The sequence below is a fragment of the Blastomyces gilchristii genome (assembly GCF_000003855.2).
Source record: "Blastomyces gilchristii SLH14081 genomic scaffold supercont1.36, whole genome shotgun sequence".
In the NCBI taxonomy this organism is placed as follows: domain Eukaryota; kingdom Fungi; phylum Ascomycota; class Eurotiomycetes; order Onygenales; family Ajellomycetaceae; genus Blastomyces; species Blastomyces gilchristii.
Genome location: NW_003101647.1, coordinates 343827 through 362269, shown reverse-complemented (window position 1 = coordinate 362269; position 18443 = coordinate 343827). Strand labels below are relative to the sequence as shown.

Sequence of the window (18443 nt, the reverse complement as noted above, 5' to 3'; positions counted from 1 at the left end):
AAGTTAGTATTATTAAAAATTATTATCTGATAGAGTAACTTATCAGCTCAGTAGTAATTTTCTGATTATTTTTCTTTTATTATCTACATTCTGATAACTTCAGATATTAGAAAATTTCTTCAAAGTTATAATTAGTTTATAATGAATATTTCTAAATAAAGTTACAGTGATTACAGCAGAGAGATAACTCTTCAGTAATCTATAATATAATCTGTTAATAATTATTTCATAGTTTATCTTGATATTTATGTTGAGTTTTTCATAAATTTCATAACCTGGAATCAGATGTGAAGAATGAAGTAATTATTTATTATAATTGAAAGAGAGTATTCTGTGTTGAATTATAAATAATATAGACTTTGTAATTTACAGTGATTTCTTAAAGAGTTTATGAATCTTCAATAGAAGTAAAAGAAGTGAAAGAAGTGAATTCAGAAGATATAATAATAATTTAAGAAAGATAATAATTTATTTTTAATAACTGATCACTGATATGTGTAAGAAGAATTAATATAAGAGAAAATAATCTTATTTCTTAGCTTAGTTATAATTTTAGTACTAACTCAGATTGAATATTATTAATATATAAAAGTAAATAAATAATCTTGATTAATCTCTGTTATATTTCTTAAAATATATTAATATTATAAAAGAGAGTGTTATCAAATTACATTATCAGATAATATTATTAAAAATATATTAATATTATAAATATCAATATTGAAAAAATATTGATACTTATATATTATAGTGATTTATGAATTATAATAGTTAAATATATATATATATATATATTATTCCTGACTTGATTACAACTTGTACAATAATTTTTGAAAACTTAAAATCAATTTTAATTATTAATAATTATGAACTTATAACTAACTAATATAAAAAGAAAAAAACTTTTTCTACTTCTTCTCTTTCTTATTCTTCTTATCATTTTTCATAATTCACTTCTTATTCTTCTTCTTCTTCTTCTTCTTCTCATCTGAGATGATAATCATTTTAAAATCTCTCTTTACTATCTTCTCAGAGAAGAGTTCTTACTGCTCTCTCTCAGTCAGATTAATCTATGTCTTAAAATCCTGCATTTTCTGATCTGCTCTCTCAGATTTCATCTCAGCAGTAAGTAGATTAATATACTCAGTGAGTAGAGCTGTCTTCTCAATATTCTGAATCATAGAGTGTATTTGAGATCTAAATAAGATCTTAATTCTCTTCTTCTCTGCCAGCTTCTACTAATTAATTAGAGAACAGAAGTATTATCAAAAATTATTATCTCTTAATAAATAAAAAACTTATCAGTTTTAACTTCTTTATCTCTTACTTTAACACTCTCTCAATCTTCTTCTGCTACTGTTTATTTATAGTAATACTTTTCTTCTCTCTCTCTCTCTTTATCTTAAACTTAAATTATTTTCAGAACTTCTTCTGATTTTACTACTACTGTATAAGACTCTTCACTGTCTTCTTCTTCAATCTCTCACAGACAGTGTTATTTACATTATTTCTATACTTAGTTCAGTCTAAATCTATCAGAAGTGTTACTTAAAATTGTTATTATTCTACTCTCTTACAGAGTCTCTTCAAGATATTATAATATATCTTATAATCTGTCTTCTCTCACTTGAATATCTTCTTCTTCTCTCTCTTCAATCTGTGATGATGCTCATGTATCTTGATAATTCACAGAACTGCAGAATATTTGAAGAAGAATAATATAATTAATTTCAGTGAGTGTTGAAGAGAGATGAAGATAGAAGAGATGACTAGAAATAATATAATAATGATAATAATGATAATAATGATAATAATGATGATAGTAATGATAATAATAGTGATAATAATAGTAATAATAATAATAATAATAATGATAATAATAATGATGATGATAATGATAATAATGAAAGAGAGAGTGCATTGAAATATATTACTAACTTATTAAATATAAAGAGATAAAGAAAATATTAATAGCTTTCAGAGATATATGAAAACAGCTACAGTATTATATAGTAATATCATCTTTATTTAATACATGCAGTGTTGATATTCTTTATATACAGTTATTATATAATCTATATCAGAGATATATGCAGAAAACAGATCTTTATTACTAGAAAGAATAATTACAGTGATTCTCTATTTTTATATTATAAAGATAAGTTATTTTCATTTCTTTCTTCTCTCTTTTCTCTTCTTCTTCAACTCATCACTAAGTTCAAACTGGTATGAAAACTATTAAAACACTCTTAGAAACTCTCAAATTAAAGAGTATAGACTAATTAAATTTTAAATACAGAAGAATCAAATTACATTCAATATTACTAATTATTTATTTCTTCTTAATAAAATCACAGTTACATCTTCTCTTCTCTCTCTCAAATAAAACATGGCCTGTAAAAAGCAAGTATTATATCAGATTATAATGATCAATATAACTTCAGTATGCAGAGCTGTATACACACAGTATATACTGAACTGAGAGACTGTATAAGTTACAAATCAGTATCAGCATCTCAGAAAAAGCTGTGCAGTATAAGAAAGCTGCAACTCTTAGCTATATACACAGAGAGTGAATCATCACAGTAAGTGTATATACATTATATGAAAATAACACTTTTTAATAACACTCAGTCTCTGGCCCGGTGGCGTAGTGATTAACTACGCTATCATGAAGCCTCAATTAGCAGCCTTTCCCCCGGGGAATAAATGTCAAGAGAGAGCAGATTTGAACTCTGTGAGAGTTATCTTAATCACAGCTTTCACTGTTAAGTTATAAAACAGTATCAGAGACTCTCAGATACACTATAGTAAATTATTATCAAGTTTAAGATATTCATTTCAGAGATTCTCAGACACTAATTCTTACTAATCTTAGAATTAACAGTCTTTCAGATGCTTTAAGTTAGATCAGTACTAGAGTAATTGAGATTTAGAGTGTCTGTAGAATAGTAAATCATTATTAAGCTTAACTAATCAGATCTCATCTCTCTTACTCTAGATACTCACTTTCAGAGAATCAAGATTTAAAAACTATTTAATTAGAACACTCTGAGCCTAGTAAGAATCTAGATAAGATAAGACCTAGATATTCTTAATAGATAATTAGTGTAAGTAAGATCATGACAGTCAATTAATAGACTGAAATACTGAGATTGACAGCTGAAAGATTAGAGACTTAACTAGAATTGAGTAGCTCTGATATTATTCTTAGTGAGAATCTCACTTATAAATAAGCTAGTTACAGAAGCTAGCTGAGTAGCAGCTCTTTAGAGAAAATGATAATCTCTGAAGCAGGTCTGAGAGAACAGAGACAGCAGTCAATTATATAAAGTGTTAAAATATGTATATAGCTTAAGATGTAAACTGCAGAGATCTTATTCTGTAGCTTTAAGACTGTGTTCTCTTTTCTTTTATCATGTCAAATGATTTCAAAGTATCAGAAGATGTTAAAATACTGCAATTTATAAACAGTTTTTATATTCTGAGCTGGAATTTTCTGATTTTGCATATCTGAAATTGATGAATGTATAATAGTTAACTTTATAGATATAGAAAAAACTCTGAGAACTTTTAGTTCTCAGATAGATGTCATAGTCTCTGACTATATACATCTATAATTAAAGAATAATAATAATAATAATAACACTCAGTCTCTGATATTATGAAAATAGAGTCTCTCTATGAGATCTGTTTTTATTAAAAGTCAGAGAATCTTATATTTCTCAAGACTATCTTCATATATCTTATCTGTGAAATTAATAAGAGAAATCATCAATTTCAGTATTCTACTCTTAATATCATTCAAGTGACAGCAGAGTTTACTCTAACCACACTTTTTAAGTATATATTTTCTAAATATTCACATTTATACAGATATATACTGATTATTTATTAGATAATATTAAGATAATAACTCATTACAGCTGTGTTACTCTCACTGTGAGAGATACACAGTTAGTGATGAATATTGTAAAGACTCTGAGAAGTGAGTATTTTAAGAGTACTGTAGCTCTGCAATCTTAATTTTTTTTATTTTTATTTTTTATTTTTTTATTTTTCTTTTCTTTTTTTTTCTTTCTCTTTTTTTTTCATTCTGATTTTTTCTTGTTTTTGTTTTATTTTTTATTTTATTTTGTATTTTTTATTTTTTTTATAATTAAAATTATATAAATTATAATCTGTGTTTAGAAAAGTAATAATATTTAATAACACTCTTTATTGAATTTTCAACAAATGAGTACTATGTTATGATATTATATAAGTGAGAAGTGATTTCATAGTCTTATTTAATATCATTCTTAATAATGAGATCAGAATGAAAATGTGACTAAGAATTTAAATATATTCTTTATTCAGAACTAGATTTTTATTTGAAAAGTGAATCTGAGACCTTTAATATTTGAAATAATGTGATTTGAGATCAATGTAATGAATATAAATCATGATCAGAAGTAATACTTTTAGATAATATAATAACTATAAAGTTTGATTCTGATCTCAGACACGGTCACACAGTCAGTCTAGTTGAGATCACATCAAGATAACAAGAACATAGAAAATACAAAGAAGTGACAATTAAATACATGCAATAATAACTTCTCATCTCAGAAACATAGAGCAATTTATTAAAGTGATTTATACATCTCTGTATTTATTAAAAATCTAAGATGCTTGAGTTCTGAATTTAATGTATTCTCTGCAGGTTTCAAACTCATATGTCTTGATTTTCCATGCTAAGATACTATCAGATGACTGCATTAATCATTCAGTCACTGAGACAAAGTAGTAAATCTAGTTCAAAGAAGTTCTCTCTTTACTTAGAAGAATAAAAGAGAAAGTAATTATTATCAGAGTTATATAATAAAAACAGAAGTTATAGAATAATAAATACTATATAATTAATAAAAATCTTCTGAAATAAATATCTTCTTTAATTAATATAAATAATACTCTTCTCTACTATCTGAACTAGACTGGCTGCTGAGATTATAAATTTCATATTTAGTCTCATTTAATCTAATCTCATACATTTCTTGATGTGAATTTCACTGAGACTAATCATTAAAAAAACATATAAAGTGACTATATATCAGATCTCAAAATGAGACTATAACTTAGAAAAAATAAGAAAGTGATCTCATTTAATCTCATTTAGTCTCATTCTTAGTATAAAGTTACTATTTTTGAACATTTTAAGGTTTTTTTTAGACTATTTTTAATTTTTTAAAAAGTAACACTTTTTGATAATATTTAAATAAGATTTAAAGTCATTTAAAGTAATAAAAATAATTTAAATTGAGAAGTGAAAATCATAATCTCATTTAAAAAATGTAATAAGAGTAGACAGTAAGTTTCACTGAGATAGTATGAAACTACTATCTAATGTTAAAACTGTGTAATGAAATCAGTTAAATTAATAATAAGATTATTAAATATTCTGATTCTGATTTCAGACATAATCATATAATCAGTCTAATTTAAACTGAAAGATATACAGAATCTTCTAGAGAATTTACTTAAAATAGTAAGAAAAGAAGCTGAGATTACTGAATTAGAAGTGAAGCTCTATATATATACAAGAATTTTAAATAAAATCAAAGTCTTATGTACATAGTAACAGGCTAAAGTAGAAGTTAAGTAATAATTAATATTTATCACAGATTAAGTATTTACTATAAAGAGCTTCACTGATACAATGCCCCGGTGACTGAATAGTTAATGCAGTCACTCAGTAGTGTCTTGACATGGGAAACCAAGGTGTGCAGGTTTGAAACCCGCAGAGAATAGGTCACACAATCACAAATGCTAGTGGTGCGCTAATCCGCATGAAGCTAGGGTGAATGTCATGGTCACATGAGCGTGACTGAATCTGGTGGGGAAGGATGTGGTTCAGAAGAATGTACGACTGTCGGATAATAACACAGCCGCTTCCGAACTTGCTTACAAAGTAAAGGGGCCATAGCGGCCACCAATTAATTTAGTGTACAGTATATAAGAAGCCGGCGTACGCCTGTAATCGTACGCTGGCTCAAGCAACCTTTGAATCACAGAGAGACCAGATTAATTGAGATTAAATGTGAAATTCATGATCCCGCCGGCCAGTCTAATTGCTGAGGTATCTTTTTGTATCTTTCTGCCGGAGATGGGCCAGATTGAGAAGAGCGGTATATGTGTGAGGCTTGGCATTGATGTTTTGAAACATCAAAGATAGACAGAGTTTTCACAGAGATTACTCTTCAGATATCTTCACAATTACAGATCAGAAATCTTTCAAAATCAAGAAGATTGATGTATATGACTAGGTCTCTTCACCTTACAATTTGTATGACAACTTGACCCGGGATTGTGAGTGTGATAGGGATGAACAAGGGATAATCCCACACAGAAGTTTCAAACAATATCTGGTTCACATTTGGCTGAATAACTCCATCACCACACGGGGTATGCAGTCAGCGATGGGGTCAAAATGCTTATATGATTGAGGGCTTTTCAATGGATCTATCGGCGGGTTCTTATTCGAAAAATTGAGCGAGTTCGTGGTGGAGTGGTCTGAGAATATTGTATAAAACTCAGAAGCAGTAGTTAAATAGCAGTATTATATAGAAAAATAGCTTATAAATTACAGAGTTATTGCAAAAATATTATAAATACTTAATATACTAAGAAAATTAATGAAAATAGCAGTAACTTTTATATATTGAAAAAATAAAAAATAAATTGCTGATTTTTTTGATAAGAAGTGAGTATCTAGCAATTTTATATAGATAATAAGCAGTCACTCTTTTTTCATTTTATAGCTGATGTAGTGCTGCAGCAGCATTTCACTGATATATAAGAAGAAATTTGCTGACTCTGTATAAAAGCAGAGTTTTTATATTTATTAATCAGATTTTTCTATATTATATCTGAGTAATATTATAAAGTGATTGAAAACTGATTCAGATATCTGTAAAATAAATGAGATTATTATCTGAAAGAAAGTAATAAGTTGTGTAAAGCTGTCTTAGAGTCTTGACATGATCAGAGACATGACAGATATTCTTAATCTTTACTTTATATTACTTAGAAAAGTGATACACTCAGTTAATTTCTACTTGCATTTTAATGATTTTAAATACAAAATTGTGCAGTATTTGAGATATTACAGGGAAACTGTGATTGAATAACTGATCAATATAAAATAGAAGATTTTATTCTTCAGTATTTATGAGATTTTAATAGTAAGTTAAAATTTTAATGTTGACTCTGTTCTGAAGATCTGTTGATTTTTGAATTACTATATCAAGATAATATGATTGATTCTGAATTTCTTTGCAATCTCAGCATATTTAGAAATCAATTGTTGATTCAATTGAGTTATTGCTTGCTCTATAATTGCTTTGTTGAGTGGCATAGTAGGTGGTTGAAGTTGAAGAGTTGCAGCCTTGCAGGGATTCATGGAAAAAATAGCAGTTCATAATTGGTCTGTGATTATAAAATCAGTATGATGTGGAATTAAGCCTTTACACTGAAAAAAACATTGAAAAAAGCCATTTGACACATTTGTCACTATAGACTGCCGTATGTAGCATCAAGATTGCTATATTATTATTGTCCATGTTGTTCACAGTCTTCAGGATGCCGCCTACTTGGTGTCTTAGTTCAGTTAAATTCCCTTTCATGTTGCCTTTGATTTAATGTTTCAGGCGGGGTAGTATTTATTACTTACTGCAAAATGGATCCCGCAAGCATCGCACAGTTGATTGTGCTCTCAGGGGATCTTATCGGCGCGTGTTACATCTACGGCTGTGCTGTTGCTGATGCTCCCGAAGTCCTGCGCAAGCTGGTTGAGGAAACCACCTCGTTGAGCGGCATCTTCGTGGCAATCCAGGGCCTGGTCAACGCGGATAGATTTGCAGCCAGCCAACGGGAGGCGCTGTCCACTTGCCTGAGAGAATGCCAGGTCACCCTCGGGGAACTGAAGGATACTCTACAATCCATACATCCCGGCCCAAAGGGGAAGAAGATGGCGGTCGTGAAGAGACTCCTCTGGCCGCTGAAACAAGCGGAAACTACGAGGATTCTGGATACCTTAGGCCGACATAAGAGCTCGCTGAACTTGCTGCTCGCGCTCGAAGCCACCTTGGAGTCCCAGCAAACACAGATTGTCTTGTATGAACTCCAGCAGGCACTGCAGGATGATAGAGAGGAACGCAAGGAACGTGAAATTATGCTGCGCTGGAGACAAGTCAATCAGTGGCTCTGCGGCATTGACTACGAGGCCACGCATGAGCGCGCTTATGCAGAGCACTCATCGGGGACTGGAGCTTGGGTTTTGAACAGTAAGCAGCTGCAGTGCTGGCTTTCCGGAGACCAGCGTCTTTTATGGATTCATGGAATTCCAGGATCTGGCAAAACAGTATTGATGAGCACGATCTTGAACCAGTGTCTTCTACCAAATGCCTCTAGGAAAAGAGTCGTTGCTTACTATTACTGTGACTTTCGGAACCATGAGAGCTGTCGCCCGGAATCCGTTATCGGGGCCATCATCCTCCAAATCTGCCAGGTTCTAACTTCCATGCCCTCGCATGTAGAGGACTCATATGAACGACACATTGGGAAGGATGGCAAGGCCGCACCGCCAAGTATCCAGGAATTGCAGCTCCTGCTGAGCGAAGTCCTGCCTCTAGTGTCCAATGTCACAATTACTGTGGATGCCCTGGATGAATGCTACGAGAGGGAAACGCTAGTCAAAATCCTCAGAGACCTATCCTCCAAGGCCTCCACAGCGGTGAAAGTTTTAGTCTCCAGCCGTAGGGAGGTTGACATTGTCCGACTCTTGAAGGACCAGTCGAGCATTTCTACGCAGAGCAAGGATGCCGATGAAGATATCCATCAATATATCCGTGCCAACATGCAGCTTAGGCCACAGCTACAGAAACTCAGTCAGCCGGTTCAGGAACACATAGTGGAAACACTGACCAAGGGCGCTAGCGGAATGTATGTCAATTCAAGAATAAAACTATATATACTCTATAGCAAAATTTCAAACTTGCAAACTAGACATGACTCCCCTGCTTTTTCTTTTTCTAACGAGAATCCTGCGCTCCAGGTTTCGTTGGGTGAAATGTCAACTCGACGAACTCAGCCGCCTCAGAACCAATAGCTCCATCAAATTCGCCCTCCGCGGTCTTCCCCGCGATCTCGACGAGACCTATGAGCGAATCCTCAGCCGCATCTCCGAACCCGACATCCCCCTCGCACGACAAGCTCTCCTCTGGCTCGCCTACTCCAGCCGTCCCCTCACCCTCACAGAACTGGCAGAAGGCGCCGTCCTTCGACCCAATATCACCACTCTAGACCCAGAAGACAGACTCCGTGACCCGGAAGACATCCTGGAAGCCTGCGGCTCCCTTGTCTCTATCGACGGGCCGCATGTCATCCTCGCCCATAACTCCGTACGGGACTATCTCCTCTCACCCCGCGCCGCCACCAACCTACCAACCTTCCACCTCCCAGAATCACAATGCCTCCCCGAACTCGCCACGCTCTGCCTCACCTACCTAATGCTCTCCCCCTTTAGCACCGGACCCTGCGCAACCCCCGAGGAAATGACCTCCCGCCTCACAAACTGGCCTCTCCTCCAATACATCTCACATAACTGGGCAGACCACACCCGCCCCTACCTCAACGCATCACAAAACCCGGCCCTCCACACCCTAGCCACAACCCTCTTCGCAGACCCCGCAACCCCCAACTTCCTCTCCTGGGTGCAGGCCCTCTTCATCCGCCCGCACCGCATGGGGCGGACATACAATCTGTATCCACGCACCGGCACGCCGCTCTACTACGCTACCTCCTTCGCACTGACGCCCGTAGTCGAACACCTGCTCGCGCGTGGCAGCGACGTCAATGCGCCGGGGGGCCGTGTGGGCGGGACGCCGCTGCATGCCGCCTGCTGGCGCACACAGGTCGACGTGATACGGCTGCTGCTGCGGGCTGGTGCCAGGTTGGATGTGCAGGATAGGAACGGGGAGACGCCGGTGGATATGGCGGAGTCTGCGATGGGGGCGGGGAATGGGGGGGTTGCGAGGGTGTTTTTGGAGGAGAGCGGAATTGTTTTGGAGGATCGTGGTAATGGTAGTAGTAGCGGTAAGGGTGGTACGAGTGGTTTGCGCGCGAGTGTTAATGGGGGGAATGCACCGAAGTATAAGGTTATGTGGAAGCCGAGAGTTATTCGATGATGGATGGAGTATATATATATATATATATAACTATATAATATGGGAGGAGTGAGCAGACATGTATTATGAGAGACAACGTTTTGCCTTTCTTTTTTCTCTTTGCTCTTCAGATTTACGTTAAGAACGATGTATATACCACCACACGCAGCAGTCTGAGATACAATACCCAATATCATCTCCTACGCTGGTTAACAAGTTTTCAAAACTTATCATACGTGTACAAGTTTCTTGTGAACTGGCGATTGTGTGCTTCCCATTTTCTTTTATTTCCTTGTATTTTTCCCCCTCATCTTCTTCCATATCTCTTACCTGGCCAACTACACAATCCACAGTGGGATCTGGCATGCAAACATACTCTACGATGCAGAGAGGTTGAAAACTCGATATTTTTTCTATCGGAGATTTAACTATGTTGACTGCGGGCGTTGATATTGAAAAATGCCCTGAGCTACTGTATGATGAGCAGATGCTGTGGATGAGATTCTTAATTTCAAAGCTTGTAGATGTAGATTGCGTGTTTGAGCTTCTAGAGAAATATATAAATTTCCGACGTCATTCTTGCCCAGCTTTGAATTGTTGAACTTCCTCACTATTTCTGCTCCAACACCAACACCCACCTCACACCATCAACACAACCCGTCCTGTGTGCAGCTCAATGCTTTGAACTTACCAGAAAGCTGTAACCATGTTTTCTGCTAGAGTCACTCTGCGCACGGCAAGCCAACTGAGGCCTCTCCGCGCTGTTTCCGCCTCCAATACCTCGTTCAGACTCCCGCTCGACCGCCGACGGTATATCTCCGCCTACGGCTACACCCAGGCCAAAGCCCTGGTCTACGGCAACTATGGCGAACCCAAGGATGTCCTAAGGTTGGCTATCTATCTATCTCCCTTTCCAGAATGTCTTATGCCCGAACCCAGCTGCTAACGGCTTCCCCCAACCCAACAGCCTACACGCCCACTCCATTTCCCCCCCACACCACTCCCAGGTCAATGTCCGCCTCCTCGCCGCACCCCTCAACCCAGCCGACATCAACCAAATCCAAGGCGTCTACCCTTCAAAACCCACCTTCACCACCACACTCGGCACCAGCACCCCGTCCGCCGTCGGCGGCAACGAAGCCGCCTTCGAAGTCATCTCGACAGGGTCCGGCGTCAAATCCCTTACAAAGGGCGACTGGGTAATCATGAAGCGAACAGGCATGGGCACCTGGCGCACGCACGCCCAATTCGACGAGGCATCCCTCATCAAGATCGAAGACCGCTCCAACCTGACCCCGATCCAAGTCGGCACTGTCGGCGTCAACCCCGTCACCGCCTACCGGATGCTGCGCGACTTCTGCGCGTGGGACTGGATCAGCAGGCCCGGCGAGGAATGGGCGATCCAGAACGGCGCCAACTCCGGCGTCGGGCGCGCCGTCATCCAGCTCGCGCGCGAATGGGGCATCAAGACCCTCAACGTCATCCGCGAGCGCGACACCCCCGCCGAGACGGAGGCGCTGAAAAACGACCTGCTCGCCCTCGGCGCCACGGCCGTCGTCACAGAGGCCCAGCTCCTCTCGTCCAAGACGTTCCGCGAGATCGTGCACGAGGCCACACGGCAGGGTAAGGAGCCGATCCGGCTCGCGCTGAATTGCGTGGGCGGGCCCAGCGCGACGGCGATGCTGAAGGTGCTGGCGCCTGAGTCGTGCATGGTTACGTACGGGGCCATGGCGAAGCAGCCGCTGACGCTGCCGTCGGGTCTGTTGATTTTCAAGAACCTGGCCCTCAATGGGTTTTGGGTGTCCAAGTGGAGCGATAAGAATCCGGCGCTGAAGACGGAGACGGTTAATGATATTCTGAGGCTGACGAGGGCGGGGAGGTTTAAGGATATTCCTGTCCAGGAGGTGAAGTGGGGGTGGGAGACGGAGGCGGCGGAGTTGGCGGCGGAGGTACAGGGGACGTTGAGTGGGAGGAGGAGCGGGAAGGGCGTGTTTGTGTATGAGGGGGATTAAGTGGGAGGAAGGCTGTTCTTTACACCTTGGTGTTTGTTTCTATACTTTTGTAAAATTTTATGTGGATTGTATATAATAAATACATGAACAAAATGCACGAGTCTGTTACTAGCTAGCTATCTTCTATAGTCCGGAATGAAGGCCAAATAGAGGAACAGAAACCAGTGTGGAAAGAAAGTGCAGCCATGGACACACGCCTATCCATTCTCTCTCTAATAGAACCCGCTCTTTGCAATCATAAAGTTCTGTATCTGTAAACCAAACTATATTATGGGGCTAAAGAATCCCAAAACGGCCGAACTATATCAATCGTACCCAAGATGCCATAAATCCAACATGAACATGTATATATATATCTCTATCTTTCCCAAAACGAAACATAACCATGAATACTAACTAAAAAACGCTGGGCAACCCCGAAACCCCCAACCAAAAAAAGAGCCCAAAACATTAAAAGATATCTTCATTTCTTCCTACTTACCAACCCTACGCCTCCCCCTCCTTACTTACACTTCCAATTCTCCTCCACCCACCGAACAATAATAGTCGTCAACGTCTCCCCCGCCAAAATAACCTCTGTATCCCTCCGAATATCAATGGCATGGCCCACGTACTGAAACGCCAGATCCATCCATGGCTCAATGAAGTCGACGTAGACGAGGTCGACGGTTTCTGGGTCTGCCGTGTGGGCTTTTACGTCTGTGGATGTGGACCAGGATGGGGATGAGGACGGGGATGAGGATGCGGAGGGGGGGATAAGAGCTGAGAAGCAGTTCGGCATGCGGTAGAAGTTTATGGGGGAGTGGATTGTGTCGTCGCCGTCGTCGCCGGCGTCGTCTTTGGTGGTGTAGCCCGGGATGTCGGTGAGGATTGGTTTCTTGTTGTCATCATCGTCATCATTGTCATCGTCGTTTCTAGGCGAGGAGAGTGGGATTTGACCTGGCGCAGATAGCTGGATTTTTCCTGCGTGGTGCCGGCCGTTCCCGTCGTCGTTAACGATGACATCATGAGCTATCCTCTGCTGCTCGGGCGGGGAGAGGAACGAGGATGCCGACACGGTCGACTGCGGCATGGCTGCGAGGATTTTCATCTGCCGATTTAGGACCTCCAGGACCTGCTTCGCTTTGCTATACGGCACGTCCTTGGCGTAGCGGAAGCCGGATATGAAGGGCGATAGGATGTAGGCCGAATCTTGCGTGAAGGGGCCCTTGAAGATATCGAAGCGGACCCCACCGGTGTTTACAATTGCCATACCGGTCTTGTTAGCGCGTAGTGCTGGGACGAAAGCTGTCCGGCAAAACCTGCGTCTCTAGCCAGGAATATATACTTTCGTTGTGCGGGTATGGCACGCGCGACATCCACAGGTCGTTGGGCGAGCAGCCGTAGATGTGGTCGAGGTTTAGGGCGTGGCGAGCCTCTTCGATCATTTTGAAACTTTCTTGCCATGTTCTGTAGGAAGGTGGTTTCGTTGAGGCCGGTATGGTGGTAGAAGGACCAGAGGTTATTATCAATGTATTTGCGGGTGAAGGATGGGGTGGCTGCGGCGGACGGTGACTTCTTGTTTCCTGTGGATAAGCCGCTGATGGAAGCGAAGCCGATTGTTTCCATGAACCGGCCACTGGCCATTCCATATGCCTTCTCGTCGTACTTGATATAGTCTCGGATATGGTGATGGCCTCCGAAGAACTGGATCGGGGTGTCCCAATGCATGCCACGGATCGCTTTGTAGATGGCTAAGAATTCCTTCGATTCGGCAGGAACATGTCCAATGACGAGGAAGAGGTCGACCTCTTTGTCGCGAATGGCGTCTTGGAACCATTGTTCCTTGACGGTGTCTTCCACGAGTTGTACGACGGTATTATTATAGTTTTGTTTGAAATCGAATAAGAAGCCAAACGCTACGATGCGTATGCCCTGCTTTTCTGTGGTGAACTTCTTGAAACGCGGGGCGAGGGGGACGCGCTCTCCCGAGTGGGGATTCGTGATATCGATATTAGAGGCGAGATAGTTGCCTTTAAAATTGGGGACTGTGATTAGGTACTCATCTACGGATGAGTTCTTTTGATACAGCTCATGGTTGCCGGAGCAGATGACGTCGATACGTTGTTGCTTGAAGATGTCCGCGGTATAGAGTCCCTTTGGCTCCGAGCTGTCGTAGAGACCGTTTCCTTCTATCCTGTCGCCGGTGTCTATGAGCAGTAAATCATGTCCCTCGGCTTCGACTTTTTCACGTATATGATTGGCGAATGAGATGTAGTCTCCCCAGTCGGCGGCGTATGAAGCTCTGTTTTTTGAAGGTCAACAATCAGCCAACGTGTATCCTCGTTGGGTAGCAAGGGGTACTACTCGTCCTACTCTCGAAGATGACCAGCAAGCCAGCCATGTGTATCAGTTGTATGGAGGAAATTAAGCTGACCAAAGGTGAGATTCCTCATCGGGGCCGGAATGGGGTTGGGAGCGGCGGGTTGCGCCGACAGGGCGGAGCCGGAGAGCCCCAGCAGGGCCAAGAATAGCGAGTGCATGACTGCTCGTGTAAGTAGCTAAGACTATAATGACATAACTGAATATTTCTAACTATATATTAGATACAATAAACGAGCTTTGCTGTCTGTACTCCGTATATGTACTCGATGTGGTGAGATAGAGATCTGATATCTGATATACGGAGTACTCCGTACAGAATAATATTATAGACAAGATCTGGTAGTTAGGGTTGTTGCGGCTGATGTCACCCCCACGAATGGAACTGTTTTGGGTCGGCCGTTAGCCGGAACAGGGAACTTAAGATGACTAATCGCCAGCAGTGGATCCAGATCTCCGCTTCTGATTGCTGGATCTGCTGTGGGGCGGCTGCCCGTTTTATTGCCTAATCCGGATAGTGTCTCTACCCAAACCGGCAACCCGATCGATTTTGTTGAGCAGCTCATGTGACTTTTCCTGAGTCTGCTGAGTCAGCCCAACAAGTCGCAGCGCCAAGCCCACCCAAATCCGGAAATATGCAACTTCTCATTCGCTTTGTTTCTCACCGCGGTCTTGGAAGAGGCGTTCTCTCTTGCGCTTCAATTCTCAATTCTCTTGCTCTCTCTCGTGGTTTTGGTCTCTCTGACTTGCAGGTAGCTAGCTGGGTTTAACTGCTTTTTATTTTATCTTCCACTGCCCCCAATGGCTGCCCCAAGACTACTCAGACCAGCTTCACGCTTGGTATCCACACGCTTCTGCTCCGCTCCCCTCCGAGCTGCCTTTAGACCAGCAGTATGCCCTCCTCCAGTTTTCCAACGACGCACATATGCTACCCCAAGCGGAACCAAAGAGATTACAGTCAGAGAAGCTCTCAATGATGCCCTTGCAGAGGAGCTCACCCTCAATGACAAGGTGTTTATCCTGGGTGAGGAGGTTGCGCAGTATAACGGAGCGTGAGTAGCTATTCTCTCTTTTCCTTCCCCATATATATATATATATATATATATGAATGTATGATATTACAGCAATGCTAACTTCTTTCCCAATTCAGATACAAGGTAACGAAGGGCCTGCTGGACCGATTCGGACCCAGAAGAGTCATCGATACCCCCATCACAGAAGCAGGATTCTGCGGCTTGGCCGTCGGAGCTGCCCTAGCTGAACTACACCCTGTGGTGAGTGCCCCAGAACCTGAATATCTATGTATGAGTGGGAAAAACGTATGCTGATGCTTGGTGTGATTGATCTAGTGCGAATTCATGACCTTCAACTTCGCCATGCAGGCAATCGACCAGATCGTAAACTCCGCAGCCAAAACACATTATATGTCCGGCGGCATTCAGCCATGTAATATCACTTTCAGAGGACCCAACGGCTTTGCCGCTGGTGTCGCTGCCCAACACTCCCAGGATTATTCCGCCTGGTACGGATCGATCCCCGGCCTCAAGGTGCTCACCCCATGGAGTGCCGAAGATGCAAAGGGACTCCTCAAGGCTGCAATCCGCGACCCTAACCCGGTTGTATTCCTCGAAAACGAGTGAGTATACCCAGAGATAACCTGCCTCGTGTGCAATATGCACGAGGAAATTGTACATATAAAGGACCAACATTTAAACTAATCAACCTCACTCCCTCAGACTCATGTACGGCGAGTCCTTCCCCATGAGCGAAGCCGCGCAAAAAGACGACTTCGTCCTCCCCATCGGCAAAGCCAAGATTGAGCGCGTCGGCAAAGACCTGACCATTGTCTCCCTCTCCCGTTGCGTCGGCCAAGCCATGCGCGCCTCCGCAGAACTGAAACAGAAATACGGCGTCGAGGCTGAAGTGATCAACCTGCGTTCCATCAAGCCCCTCGACATCGACACCATCATCAAGTCCGTGAAGAAGACCGGCCACCTGATGGCAGTCGAATCCGGCTTCCCCATGTTCGGCGTTGGTTCTGAAATCCTTGCGCTGTCGATGGAGTATGCGTTCGATTATCTCCAGGCGCCCGCTGTCCGGGTTACCGGTGCCGAAGTGCCAACACCGTACGCGTTCAAGCTGGAGCAGATGAGTTTCCCGCAGGACGATACAATTGTCACGCATGCTGCTAAGTTGCTGCGGGTATAAAGAGGAATTGAGGAAGAAAAGTAGTTGAATTATCCTGTATACCCTCCGTTATGAGCGCTTCTATCCTATAGCAAGTCAAATCTTGTATTTTTATTTTTCGCTGATTTTCTCCATCTCTGTTAATCATTTTTCTGGACTACTCCTTGAATTACAACAGCATGGGACCAAAAAGAAGAGCAAAGGAAAAAGAAAGGGGGATATAAAAAACAAAAGGAATTGGAGAAGATCGTCCATCTCCGTTTTTATTTTAATCTATTAAGCATCTGTCTTGTGCGTTTACCATAAAACACCTTTTATTACCGCCAACCAACTGTCACCCTATCCTCGAACCCTTTTGAATTTACATGCATCTCTTACTTCTGTCCCGCTCCCTGTTTTTTATAATGTTTAGTTTATCCGCTTGTTCCCTTCCTTCTTGCCCGTTTGTTCTCAAGACTTCCTCTTTCCATCTTTCCCTTTCTTGAAAATTTCCGGTTCTGTTGTATGATTATTTAGCTTGAATTAACTCGCTCCAAAACCACCAGTCACTTCAATTGTATGTACATGTACAATGTACCTCCTCAAAACACTTCTCGCATCTTACTTTTCCCACAGACAGATATATTCGTGATAAAGTGTAATTTCTCCCTATAGAATGCAGGTAATACTGACAAAAGTAGAACGTTAGAGATTCACCGTGTAACACAACAAGTCATCTAGTTATACCTAGAAGAAAATACACATGCATCCAAGAAAACAAAACAAAATAATTCCTCCTAGCTTCACCCATCCCAAACCACCCTCCTAAATGTAAAACATCGAATCCCTCACCAACTCATGGATCCTCACCTCACTTACCCTAGCCTCCTGCTGATCATTCCCTCCATCCCCCTCCCCCCCCTGCGGCGTAACCGTAGACAACTTCGCCAACCCCACCTCCAAACTTTATCTTTATCGACCACCCACCGCCACAGACCCTGCCGCTACAGACCCCGCCGCCGACCCCGCCTCAAACAACCTACTCAAATAACACCTAGCCCTCGTACAGACCAGATCCGCATAATACGCCGGCGACACACGCTCACCGACTTCGTCGCACGCCCGAACAGATAGCACATATTATGAGTCAGCGCCTCGACCGCATCCGCCACGTTCGCCCCGATGCCACCCGTCAGTCTGGCCAGGGATGGCTTGACGACGCTGGAGCGGAAGATCTCGTCGTAGACGGGGTAGTAGTGGCCCGGGCGGGCGGTGCCGTGCAGCGGGGTGTGGGCCTGCAGGAAGAAGTCCCAGTTGCGGGCGTCGGTGACGGCGCGGTCGACGACGGTGCCGTTGCGCGGGTTGAAGGAGGCGGTCGGCGGCGGCGGGCGCGGGAGGCCAAAGAAAGCCGCGTGTTGTTGCCGCCTTGGCCGACGGATGATGATCCGAGAGGGCGCGCGGGAGGCCTCTTTGCGGTGTCCTGCTTGCCGCCGGGGTATAGGGGAGGCGGGCAGGCCTTTTTGGAGCAGGGGGCAGGTTCCTTCGTTCAGGGACGGTGTTTGTACTGCCCCTTCTTGAAGACGCCGTCGCGGTACACGGAGGGATGTTTTCCGGGGTAGGCGGGTGGCGGGTGGTTGTTTGGCCCAGAGCCGCCAGGCGGGATTTTGGAGGAGGCTCGTCGGAGCCCCGAGACCATTTC

The 18443-nt window shown here is 41.9% G+C and overlaps 5 protein-coding genes across 6 annotated transcripts in view; 3 read left to right on the top strand and 2 right to left on the bottom strand.

Moving 5' to 3' along the window:
- The first annotated feature begins 7546 nt into the window (after positions 1-7546).
- Positions 7547-10690, top strand: BDBG_09201 (ankyrin repeat protein). Its single transcript, XM_002620469.2, has 2 exons — positions 7547-8982; positions 9095-10690. The coding sequence occupies exons 1-2, from the start codon at positions 7718-7720 to the stop codon at positions 10224-10226; spliced, it is 2397 nt and encodes a 798-aa protein (XP_002620515.1). The 5' UTR covers positions 7547-7717; the 3' UTR covers positions 10227-10690.
- A 12-nt stretch (positions 10691-10702) lies between these two features.
- Positions 10703-12664, top strand: BDBG_09200 (mitochondrial trans-2-enoyl-CoA reductase). Its single transcript, XM_002620468.2, has 2 exons — positions 10703-11093; positions 11173-12664. Exons 1-2 carry the CDS (start codon positions 10912-10914, stop codon positions 12215-12217), a joined length of 1227 nt encoding a protein of 408 aa, XP_002620514.1. The 5' UTR covers positions 10703-10911; the 3' UTR covers positions 12218-12664.
- Positions 12665-12719: 55 nt separating this feature from the next.
- Positions 12720-14739, bottom strand: BDBG_09199 (Ser/Thr protein phosphatase; the record flags this gene model as incomplete). Its single annotated transcript, XM_031723903.1, has 3 exons — positions 12720-13424; positions 13472-14501; positions 14573-14739. The coding sequence occupies 3 exons, from the start codon at positions 14737-14739 to the stop codon at positions 12720-12722; spliced, it is 1902 nt and encodes a 633-aa protein (XP_031581271.1).
- A 370-nt stretch (positions 14740-15109) lies between these two features.
- Positions 15110-17594, top strand: BDBG_09198 (pyruvate dehydrogenase E1 component subunit beta, mitochondrial). The gene is made up of 4 exons (XM_002620466.2): positions 15110-15630; positions 15729-15852; positions 15928-16214; positions 16315-17594. The coding sequence occupies exons 1-4, from the start codon at positions 15380-15382 to the stop codon at positions 16784-16786; spliced, it is 1134 nt and encodes a 377-aa protein (XP_002620512.1). The 5' UTR covers positions 15110-15379; the 3' UTR covers positions 16787-17594.
- The window catches only part of BDBG_09197, a gene marked incomplete at its 5' end in the record, with an annotated part of 4877 nt that continues 3384 nt past the window's right edge, over positions 16951-18443 (bottom strand). For both annotated transcript variants that reach the window (XM_031723902.1, XM_002620465.2), the window contains one exon: positions 16951-18418. In XM_031723902.1, the coding sequence (XP_031581270.1) occupies positions 17788-18418 (631 nt within the window). In that variant the 3' untranslated portion in view covers positions 16951-17787. The remainder of the gene's footprint in view (positions 18419-18443) is intronic.